Source organism: Cetorhinus maximus, chromosome 25, assembly GCF_964194155.1.
Source record: "Cetorhinus maximus chromosome 25, sCetMax3.hap1.1, whole genome shotgun sequence".
NCBI lineage: Eukaryota > Metazoa > Chordata > Chondrichthyes > Lamniformes > Cetorhinidae > Cetorhinus > Cetorhinus maximus.
The window spans coordinates 26,621,393-26,633,492 of record NC_135903.1 but is presented as its reverse complement, the minus strand read 5'-3'; the positions used below and the strand labels follow the sequence as shown (position 1 = coordinate 26,633,492).

Sequence of the window (12,100 nt, the reverse complement as noted above, 5' to 3'; positions counted from 1 at the left end):
AAAAATAACTTAATTGCTGCAATCAATCAATGTTTAATCCTCAGGCTTTTAAATTAAAGCTTTGTTGTGTGATGCTTAATGAATTTGTCTCCATTTTAATTGCATTATTTATTTTACTGGAAGATTGTTACATCCAGGGTGCTATGAATAAACAAAAGATGACGTGTAGATAATGTGGCCATGGGGGCTGGGGAGGCATTGTAGGGGCTGAGAGAAATGCACCAATGTCAGGTGTATTTATTATTGAGAAAAAGCATATTCTAAATTTTTCAGAAATGGTTTTCACACACTAACTTCATGTAATGAAAACTCACCTGAAAGCTGTCAAGTACTCTACATCTCCATTAGAGGGATCCACACCACCTGTCCAAGCAATATTGACATTGAATCCTACTCCAGGTCCTGTTCCAACCTTAAAGGAGTCATTAAACAAAATGAGGGTATCTGTTAACAAAACTTTAAAAGAAATCATAAGCAACGGATGCAATATTTTGTTTAATGTAAAATTTTGCTCACTGAGTATAATTATTCTTACAGCTCCAAGGAAGACATGGATAGCAATGATGTTCAAACATTACTGCCTATTTCACTTATTGCTTTGGGCCCAACATTATGCATAATAAACTGAAATATAAAGTCATCTATAAACAAGCCGGTTACATTTTTCTGGTAAATCTTCTTTTTATTTGTTCATGGGATGTAACTGTAAATGGCAAGGCCAGCATTTATTGCCCAACCCTAATTGCCCTTGAGAACAATGCTTTAACTGAAGTATGTGAGGAAATCAGAGCATCCTCTGTGGATAGCTGATATAAGTTGGCTAGAAACTTGTCTTTTCTATGTACCGGCGCAAGTCTACTGCTAAAAGGGATCAGATTCCCGGGGGTACGCAAATATACAAACAGTTGCACACCATTGTGCATCACAACATTGTAGTATTATGATATGCATTTGACTCTGGGCTTCTACTCCAGCTGTTCCACTGGATCAGACACAAAGTTACTTGGCTGTCAGATTCCCACATAGGGTAAAGCTTGTTTGTGATGGTTAAGACCAAACAGAGCGAGATTTGGACACCCTATATTGTGATTGACATGTCAAATTTAGGCCGCTATAAGCTGAAACTCAGTTTGCCGAAAAACCATAATTTAAAATCAGTGGATAAATGTGAGCACCAGTGACACTAGAATTTGTAGATGTCGGCATTAATTGTGACTAGAATGTCTGCATTCTATAAACAGGGGCACTAGTGTAATGATAACACAAGTAGCATTTGTATGTGAAGGGCATACAAACTTTGTGATTCCGGCACCAGCCATTCACATACACTATTGATCTGTGTAGAGGAGGGAAGTAGAGACTGGTGCTGTGGCAGCAACACACAGCGCTCCCGCTCCAAGATCTGATATTACCCGAAATAAAGAGCACCTTAAAATTTTAACCATCCATATAAATAGTCAACATTGCTATATTCCACAAAATTTAAAGTATACAGATCTTAACAGATATGCTGCAACCTTTAAATAACTCATTTTCTTCAAAAAAGGCAATCGCATAATTATAGAAAAAGAATATTTTGTTCTGCAAGTTATAAATGAAATTAGTGCTTGTGTATTTACTAATTAAATACTCTGAAGATTTTACAGCATCTTGGATTTTTTAAATTAAAACTATTTTCAATTTATTCAAAGAATAATTTTAATTATCAGTAGGAATGGTTCTTTGCCCATTTCTCAAACCATGTTACTTTAGAACATTAAAGTAGAAGGGAGCTGATAAACATAGGTTGTTGGTTGGGTGACGTGTGTTTTGAATGCTACCAATGAGACATTATACTCGAAGGGTTAATAAGCATCAAATCTTTAGTAGCTGGCAATAACTCACTTCATCTGGGGCACCGCTGCCAGGAAAGAAATTTCCATCATCATACCGATGAAGAGAAATGTACAACACATTAGGGTCACTGTAAAAGGCTTGCTGCGTACCATTTCCATGGTGAATATCCTACAAGTAATGGAAACAAAGATATCAGTTACAAAAGCATAAAAATAAAGAAACATCTTCTTCTGATTAATTTCCTGACTCTTCTTACAAATTACTTTTTAATTAGCCAAGCCAGGTCACGCACTCTTTGTGTTGGGAAATGTTGCCTTAGGCTTTGAGAATTTAGATATTTAGATCTAAGTACGCCATAAGATTAAATCATTCCTTCAGAAATTCTCTTGAAGTAAAATTTAACTTGAATACCATTGTTCTGTATCCAAAAACAGACATTAATTCTCAAACCGCAACCACCACAAAGAAGTCAGCTAATTTTTAATTTTGCTTATAATGTTTTTAGTAGAATGCAATACATACCCAATCGACAATTAAAATTTTTCCAACGTTAAGTTTTTGCTTAAGTAGTTTGGCAGAAATTGCCACTGAGTTGAAAAAGCAAAATCCCCTATAACAGAAAAATGGAAAAGATAGAAAGTAAATTTGATCAATAGGTAATGATTATTACCTTGTTTAGCAGAGTTATAGATTATGTATTGACAAGAAGAAAACAACTGATTTAAAGATCATAAACATCAAATTGTCAAAGTGTATACAAGTTACTCTTTCCAATCTATTTTTTCTAATTATTAAAATACTATATTTCTAACAAACTTGCATTTAAACTTTTTCCTCAAGTTAAACTTAAGTTTTTCAAGTCCATTTATTTCTGGTTTCTTAAGTGAGAAATAAGTTGGACCATTGCAATCCAAAATGTAACACTTAACATACATTAATGTGGTTATCCAGCAAAATTGCTTTTTATTTCACAAGTGAATAATGGTAACATACGAACAAGAAGCAGGCCATTCGGCCCCTCGAGCCTGCTCTGCCATTTAATTAGACCATGGCTGATCTGCCAGTAACCTCAAATCTGCATCCTGCCTACCCCCGAAAACGAACATGTGTGCAGATATATTAGTTTAGCTCTGTGCTTGTATTGTTCCATGAAGACAATTTTTGTTAAAAGACGTAAGAAAGTGGTATGACCTTTAAGAACTTAATTTAATATGGCCAATACATATATCATTGCTCAGCTAATTCTTGCTATGAACTTACATTGCAGTGGATTCTTCTGCATGATGTCCTGGTGGTCTGACAACAGCAAAACCATTCTATGTAAAACAAAATCAGATGTAAATCCTGAACTTATATTTTACACAGATGTTAAATCTCAAATCCTATGAAAATTAATTTGCACACCCAACAGAGTCAGTTCCTACAAATGGAAAAACATCATGATAAAACCATATGATAAAAGGCACACAGCATGATCAATTTACGAATTGATACCTATTTTCCAAATGAAGGTAATAAATCCTTTTGAATCGAAGATATTTTCCCAGATGGTCCATTTGATCATTCCGTGGAATAAGATTGAAAGTCTCAGGTTTGATCCCTAGTTTGTGCTAAGCTCCTGATCTCAGCTGGAACTGGCGTTACTATCCCTCTGCTGGTGAAGAGTATGATGGGGTTGTGATGGGAGGGGGAAAGCAGCCACTGTTCATCCTCTTAACCACTATCCAATGGCCCCTGATGTTGAGCCTTTGTAGGGAGTGTTGGTGGTGTAGCTTACCACAGAGGCACCACACACCTTTTTAAGAGGGATCATTGGATAGCAATCAACATGGGAAAGCCTGGTCAGTTCTTTGCATCCCAGCCCAGCTGATGCTGAGGTAATTATAGTGCTCAGTTCCAAAGAAAAGTCATATTGAACTCAAAATGTTAGCTCTGATTCGCTCTCCACAGATGCTGTCAGACCTGCTGAGTTTTTCCAGCACGTTATTTTTATTTCCGATCTCCAGCATCTGAAGTATTTTGCTTTTATCTTAAGTGCTCTTACTTCTACCCTGTCTGAGATCAGCTAACTTAATATGGGCCAGGAACCAAGCCCAAGCCCATTTCAGCATTAATCTATCTAAAGGTAAGAGTATGTGGACTAGTTTTAATCCATTTTCAGCAAATTATTTTTTACTGACAGTGGTATTAGATCACAAGAAAACTCCAGTATCAAATAAAGTATACAAGTGTCATTTAATTTGAATTGCAGTGGTACAAGTTTATTTAATGTCAGGTTATAGGGGAATATCCTGCAGTACATTGTTATGTCTATAAACTGTGATTTGAATTTTTTTTTGCATTTCAGTGCAGCTGGCATTACCCATGGTTTAATTATACATCCTTTAATTACTCATAGAACTCATACAGCACATGATGTAGAATAACCAAGTTCTCAATATAAATAAAAGCAAAAAAGTGAGGAAGGCACAGAGATGAGCAAATGTTTATATCTTCATATTGTTGTTTGCCAATTACACAATAAAAGCAGCTTGATTGGAGGGCAGGAAAACACTATTACAAAACACTAGGCCTCAGGTTTTGGGATTTGCACCACTGGAATGATGCAGCTACAACATCCCTGAGTGGTGCAAAAGAAAGAAATTATAGAGTAGCTGATTTACGCCATTAATTATTCCCGTTCATATTTTCCTGGAACTTCCACGATTATCCTCACCAAAAACAATTTAAATGGTAATTATAACTCTGGCCCATCATTAAAATCAATAGTAATTGCCATTTTCTTGCACTTCAAGTGATTTTCACGCCACTGCCACTTTGACTGAAAAATAAGGTGCCGGTGGCATGATTTATTGACTTTAAATACAGTCTCTGTTTGCATGGTCAATGTGATTTCCTGGACTGGTTTGGTTGCTGGTGAGGAGGGTTGAAGAAGAATTTTAACAATTCCCACCACCGCCACCCCCTCCCCCGATTGCCCCCATTAATTTTGCCTCTCAACAGTGATTATTTGGCTACACTGGCATCATGAATATTGAACGGCCTTGATAGATCAGCTTGTCTTTTTCATTCTGTTATTTTCATGTTTGTCTTTAAATAACGTGCTAATGTGTTTGTTGATCGGGATTTGATGAAAGCCAAGTTGTTGAACCACTGCAATATCATGCTAATAAAACTGTAATACTAACTATGCTTTTCTTTTAAGTTTTTTTAAAACTATGCTTCATTTTAAAAATTATTTATTGCTACAAAGAGTGCTATTATTTTGGAACAGCAGTGGAAACACTTCCACAAATAAACTTTGCTGGAGCTACAGCAAAAGCTGCTACGAGAATATTGGTCCCTAAAGTCAATAAATCGAAGGACTCGGCTATGACGTTGGCCCCAGCTTTTACCCCATTAAATCAAACTATTCTGTAACACTGTGAAATGTCAATTTTATGGACCTTTTTATCTAATAAAATTTACTCCACTTTTTGTTTAATTCTTTCAGGGGAAGTAAGCATTGCTGACAAGGCCAGCGTGTGTTGTCCAACTCCAACTGCCCTTGAGAAGCTGGTGGTGGTGAGCCCCTTCTTGAACCACTGCAGTCCATCTGATGTAGGTACACCCATAGTGCTATTAGGAAGGGACTTCCAGGATTTTGATCCTTCAAGATTAAAGGAACAGAGATGTTGTTCCAAGTCAGAACAGTGTGTGGCTTGGAGGGGAACTTGCAGGTGGTAGTGTTCGTCTGTTGCCCTTGTCCTTCTAGGTTCTACAGGTTGTGGGTTCGGAACGTGCTGTTGAAGGAGGCAGGGTGAGGTGCTGTAGTGCATCTTGTAGATGGTGCACAATGCTGCCACTGTGCGTTGGTGGTGGAGGGAATGAATGTCCAAGCCGGTGGATGGATGCTGATCAAGCAGGTTACTTAGTCTTGGATTGTGTCAAGCTTCTTGAGTGTTGTCAGAGCTGCACTCATCCAGGCAAGTGGAGATTATTCCATCATACTCCAGACTTGTGCCTTATAGATGGTGGACAAGCTTAGGAAAGTCAGGTGGTGAGTTACTCGCCGCAGAATTCCCAGTCTCCAACCTGTTCTTGTAACCACAGTATTTGTATAGCTGGTCCAGTTACGCTTCTGGTCAATGGTAACTTTCAGGATGTTTATGGTGGGGGACTCAGTGAAGGTAATGCTGTTGAATATCAAGGATAGATGGTTAAATTCTCTTTTGTTGGAGATGGTCATTGCCTGGCACTTGTGTGGTGCGAATGTAACTTGCTACTTATCAGCTCAAGCCTGCCAGGTCTTGCTGCATGCAGCTACAGACTGCTTCTGTATCTAAGAAATTGTGAATGGAAATAAACACTGTTCAATCAGAAGCAAATATCCTCATTTCTGACCTTAGGATGGAGGGGAAGTCATTGTTGGAGCTGCTGAAGATGGTTGAGCCTAGGATACTACCCTGAGGAACCCCCGCAACAATGCCTGGGGGGAGGTGTGAGATGATTGTCCTCCATCAACCAAAACCTTCTTCCTTTGTGCTAGGTATTACTCCAACCCATGATGGGCTTTTCCCCTGATTTCCAATGACTTCAATTTTGCTAGGGTCCATTGATGCCACTCTCGGTCAAATGTTACCTTGATGTCAAGGGCAGTCACACTAGCCTCACCTCTGAAATTCAGTTCTTTTGCCCATGTTTGGACCAAAGCTGCAATGAGGTCAGGAGCCGAGGCCCTGGCAGCATCCAAACTTGAGCATCATTGAGCAGGTTATTGCTGTGTAAGTGCCACTTGACAGCACTGTTGATGACATGTTCCATAATTTTGCTGATGATCAAAAGTAAACTGATGGGGCGGTGACTGTCCGGATTGGATTTCTCTGCGACAGGACATACCTGGTCATTTTTCACATTTTCAGGTAGATGCCAGTGCTGTAGCTGTATTAGAACAGCTTGGCTAGGGGCACAGCTAGTTCTGGAGCACAAGCCTTCAGTACTACTGCTGAACTGTTGTCAGGGTCCATAGCCTTCGCAATATTCAGTGCTTTCAGCAGTTTCTTGATATCGCCAGGAATTGAATTAGCTGAAGACTGGCATCTGGGATTTTGGGGACCCCAGGGGGAGGCTGAAGTGACTCATCCAGTTGACGCTTCTGGCTGAAGATGGTTGCAAATGCTTCAGTTTCATTTTTTGCACGGACATGCTGGGCTTCCCCATCATTGAGGATGGGGATATTCGTGGAACTTCCTTCTCCAGTTTGTTGTTTAATTGTCCACCTCCATTCACAACAGGATGCAGCAGGATTGCAGAGCTTTGATCTGATCTTTTCACTGATCTTAGCTCTGTCTATTGCATGCTGCATCCGCTGTTTAGCATGCATGTAGTCCTGTGTTGGTGTTTCACTAGGATGGCACCTCATTTTTTAGGTATGCCTGGTGCCGCTCCTGGCATGCTGTCCTGCACTCCTTCGTGAACCAGGGTTGATCCCCTGACTTGATGGTAATAGTATAGTGACAGATATGCAGGGCAATGAGGTTACAGCTGCTGCTGATGGTCCACAGCATCTCATGGATGCCCAGTTTTGAGCTTCTGGATCTGTTCTGAAATGATCCTATTTAGTACAGTGGTAGTGCTACACAACAGGATGGAGGCTGTCCTCAGTGTGAAGGTGGAACTTAGTTTTTGCCCAATCAGACAAGCCTTGGGCTTAAGTGGAGCCCAAGCTTACTTCAGTTGAAGGTTTTTCTTTCCAATCATTATTTGTGAGGATGAAGATGCGTGAGGAGATTCCTCTCACTTGTTACGACCAGCCCCCGGGTGAGTTTCTCCCAATTTGTTATGATCCCGAATGAGGTACCCCCAAATTGTTATGGTCTCGGGTGAGGAGGGATGAACTGGCTCCCCTTCTTTATTCAAACCCCCCTCGATTGGTCGCAACAAGGTTAATTTAAAAAGGATCCCTTCCCCTGTGGATACCTTTTCCCAGTCCAAATGTATTTATGTTTTAAAAGGAGCCAATTTAACCAGGCTGTCTTGAGTCAAAGAAAGGGTGAGTTTATTAGTTACTAAACATGAGAAAAAATAGTAAAAATGCAACAGACATACATACAGGTTAGAAATGAGAAATTGAGTCCAAAATTAGAAGTTAAAAAGATATACAAATCAGTCCTTTGGCTTGTCTGTGAGCAGTGGATGGTGAAACGTTGTGGCTGTTAAGTTGGGGTGATTCTGGTAGTGCTGACTTTGGCAGTTGAGCAGTTGGTTTGGAGACCCTTAGTTCTGCAGGTTAGCTGAAAGGAGTCGCCCTGTTTCCTTTTCGACTGTGGCTTTGCTGGCTTGTGACTTGCTTCCAGCAATCAGAGAGAGAGAGAGTTTATTTTACCTGCAAGCGCAGGGATGCCCAGTTGGTGTTCTTTAACTGTGACCTTCACAGCATCAGAACACCAGAGTAGCACACAGAACTAGGGTTGCAGATGGCTTTTTAAAAACGCCTTTCCTTGTGTATTCCTGGAAGGGAAAAAACAAACATGTCTTTCGCCCAGATCTGTTTTCTTTTCAACTCAGTTCATGTTCACAGCCTGGGATATAACTCAACAGGTGGTGGTTTCAGCTGACTTGGTATTCATTTTCCATAATTTCCACAATCACAGGAGATTACAGTTCAGTTTGCATGTATCTTTTCCTTTGAAGTGCCGCTGTCTGAAGTAGGCTGTGTCACACCTTTTAAGTGTGACATTTCATTCTCTCTGAGCTAGTTGATTAAGTAATCCACATAGGAATTTTCCAGCAAGTGGTTACCTTACAGTCTCAGCCAGCTTTTGCTTGTATGTCCTTTTTTCAAAAAAACATATGTCTTATTTAAAAGTTCAATATGTCCATAATTAATTCAAGGATAGTCATGACACACTATATTTACCAGGTAAGACCCATTCCCCCAACCCTCCACAGAGGTGAAATACTTTGCATTGAACGCCGTCATTTAATGGTTGGGAGACAGAAGGTAATATTACTTTCTGTTCACTAGGATTCTTACTGTGCCGTACTCAAATTGGAAACGTTGCAAAATAAGTAATTATCAGCAAGATAATCATTAGATGGTGACCTTATCGGTTAATGTCTTGACTGCGAAATACCGTAAGTGCCTTGCCCTGCCCAGTGAAGCCCACCCCCCCACCTCTCCGCCCTCTTAGTAGGGTCCTCGCTTCCTAACGCTGCTTTTGTGCCACTTTTCTAATTCACTTCTTTGTTTTCAATTGAATTAAATAAAATGAAAACGTTTCCCCAAAAACCTCATGGAAGAGTTGCTCTTCCTTTTATTGCCTTGTGGGCACCCCTAGTCCAGCCAAAAGCTAACATGGGAGCATTGAAAAATTCCATTCCATGGAAACTTTAAAGGTAATGCTTGGGCCGTCTGCTTTATTTTACTTACTCAACTACGTAATGCCTAAATGGATGTGACCTATTATCATAAGGACAGGTAGTTATTTATATAACTTAAGTAATTTACTAGAGTAATGCCAACTCACTCTTTTTGCACTATACTGGAATAACAAATATGCTAACTGATCAATTGTGACCATCATACATCACAATCTGCTGAACAACAGGGTCAAGCTGGAGGTGGGCAGGAAAACATAGCTACTGCCTGAGAGGTTTTCACATTTTAAATTGCCAAGAGTGCTGCTTCACTCGAAATTACATGAAAAAGAGTTGGGGTATTGTTCCTGGTTCTCCCAACAATGCCAATTTAAGTGTTCTCCCTTTGACAAGTTTTATTTAATTATATTAATAATACAACAGAATTATGTGTTCTCCTGCTTAGAATTAAATAGTGAAATCATGTTATGAATGCCCAATGGGAGTCAAGCTCAACAGTTCCTGAGTTCTGCCAACACATACTGAGATTAAAAGATGCCTGAACTGCTTAAACTTTTGCAAAATGATTGTCCCATTTTAAGGAAGTTTTAACGTTATTTATACTGAAGGTTGTAAAATTAGCTATAAGAGGGGTGGTGCATTGACACTGGATACTGGTGTAGGAAGCTATTAAACCATGCTGCGCATGCTTATACCAATGCTTTCCTCCACATGGAGAACTTCTGATAAATATCTGGGGCATAAAGATATACAGTTGCAAGCAATAGGAGAGGCAAGAAAAAAAATTTGAAGTCACCTTGGGGCATTCTCCACACTTTTAGGTGCTCAGATACAAGAGGCTGACTGACAGAGGAAAGGAACAATTCCTCTAAGCAGCAAGATAAAAGCAAAATACTGCGGATGCTGGAAATCTGAAACAAAAACAAAAATTGCTGGAAAAACTCAGCAGGTCTGACAACATCTTCTGAAGAGTCATCTGGACACGAAACGTTAACTCTTTCTCTCCACAGATGCAATCAGACTTGCTGAGATTTTCCAGCAACTTTTGTTTTTGTGTCTTCTAAGCAGCTCTTCAGTTGAATAGTGAAAGAAAACTTAAAATTTATAAAGGGGAACCTGATTTTTCAATAAATGGCATTGAAAGGTAAATTTTTAAAAATGTAGCTTTGGAGCTATCCATTACACCTGCTGGAAGCGCTAATGTTTATATATACATATATGGAATATGTTAGTCACCTTTTGCAATCTATCAACATGGGCACACTGTTCTTTAAAAGTGCTGTATTTACTTAATACAATGTGAATTTTGAATAACGTGCAAATACTTGTAATAGATGCAATGTTCTCAATCTTACCTTGAGCTCCCCCGAAGCCACCTTGAATGAGAGTTCAACGACGCAGCCAACAGCCATGCGGACAGCACTAGAGGAATGCATTTCATTCCACACAGTGTCACTGTCCACCTGCAAATGCAAAAAGAAATCTTACTTTCCAAGCTACCATTTACAAGTCCTACAATCAATCAATTCGGTGTAATTTGCTCATCTAGAATGACTACAACTAGCATTTACATGGCCCCTTTAGTGCAGGAAAACTTCACAGATGCCAAATCGGATAAAAATTGACAGAGCCAAAGGAGATGTCAGGATGCATTACTAAATGCTTAGTCGGAGAAATAGACTTTAGGGAGGGTCTTAAAGGAGGAAAAAGAGTAGAGAAGTTCAAAGCTGGAGGCTGAGATGGCTGATAGCACAGTCACCAATGGTGGGTGGGAGTAGTGGGGGATGCTAGAGTTGGAGAAATGTAGAGTTCTGGAGGATCATAGGCCTTGTGTGTTCTATTCTAGAAAACCATGCAGTGAAGGATAGAACTGGAGTCTAATCTTTGCACACTACATAAGCTTTCAATTAGAAAGATACACATTATAGTCATGCACTTCCAAAATCCAATGACCACAGTTTCAGAATGCTCCTATATATAGGGGCATAAGTGAAATCCCAGATAATTCCCACCACCTGAATACAATTAAATACTCAACTGCTACACAATTAAAATGGCAGAGGTTAGAGAGACATGGAGCAGGGCTTTGAACAGATTTGATGAAAATTTTAAATTTGAGGCATTGGTGGACCAGAAGCCAATCTAGGTCAGAAAATACAGAGTGACGGGCGAATGGGACTTGCTTCAGGTTAGAATAAGAGTGGAGGGTAGGTGGCCAGCCAGGACAGCATTAGAAGCATTGAGTCTTAAGGTAACAAAATCAAGGTTGAGAGTTGCAATATCTGGTGAGCTGAGGAAATATTATGGAAGCAGACTGTCTTTGTGTTTGAGTAGATATAGGATTGGGAACTCAGGTTGGAGCCACATTGGATGCTGAGGCTGCAAAAAGTCTGGTTCAGCCAGAGTGAGTGGCCAGGAGGGAAACGGAATCAGTGTGAGTGAACAGAATTGGTTGACAGGTGGTGGCAAAGACAATGGGTTGGATTTTCATGGAGTCGGGGAGACTCCATGAAACTTTAAAAATGCCGGACAGCACCCAATTCCAAAATTTCCTCCCCCATTCCTTGCACCCACAATTTTCACAAGCACAGGAGAAGGGTGCAGGCAGCCTAATGGATGTCTCGGCTCTCAGCTGAGAGCCCAGTCATCCATTAGTCTTTTGAAATGGGTGCACACAAGGGAAAACATTGCCTCATTGACTGCTTTTTTTCTTAGATCTATTTTGTCAATTGTTCAATGTTTATTTACGCAAGTTAAAGAGGTGTCGAGTGCGTGTAATTTCTGCTATTGATACTTTAAAGGTCTGGTTGATTGACACTTTTGTAGTAACAACAGATTTTTTTTGAAGAGTTATGAATGACTTTTTAAAGCTTTTCCACACATGCCATTGTTATTGCAGGGTTCA

The 12,100-nt window shown here is 39.8% G+C and overlaps 1 protein-coding gene across 9 annotated transcripts in view; it reads right to left on the bottom strand.

The window, feature by feature from the left end:
• hdac5 (histone deacetylase 5) overlaps positions 1-12,100 on the bottom strand; it is a 357,484-nt gene that overhangs the window by 14,413 nt on the left and 330,971 nt on the right. For 8 of the 9 annotated variants that reach the window (XM_078529648.1, XM_078529650.1, XM_078529647.1 and 5 more), the window contains 5 exons: positions 10,551-10,658; positions 3,097-3,152; positions 2,359-2,446; positions 1,885-2,004; positions 315-412 (listed from right to left, as the gene is read on the bottom strand). In XM_078529648.1, coding sequence (XP_078385774.1) covers positions 315-412; positions 1,885-2,004; positions 2,359-2,446; positions 3,097-3,152; positions 10,551-10,658 — 470 coding nt within the window. Of the gene's footprint in view, positions 1-314; positions 413-1,884; positions 2,005-2,358; positions 2,447-3,096; positions 3,153-7,851; positions 8,326-10,550; positions 10,659-12,100 lie in introns of those variants that run through there. The other variant, XM_078529653.1, reaches the window with a different exon arrangement.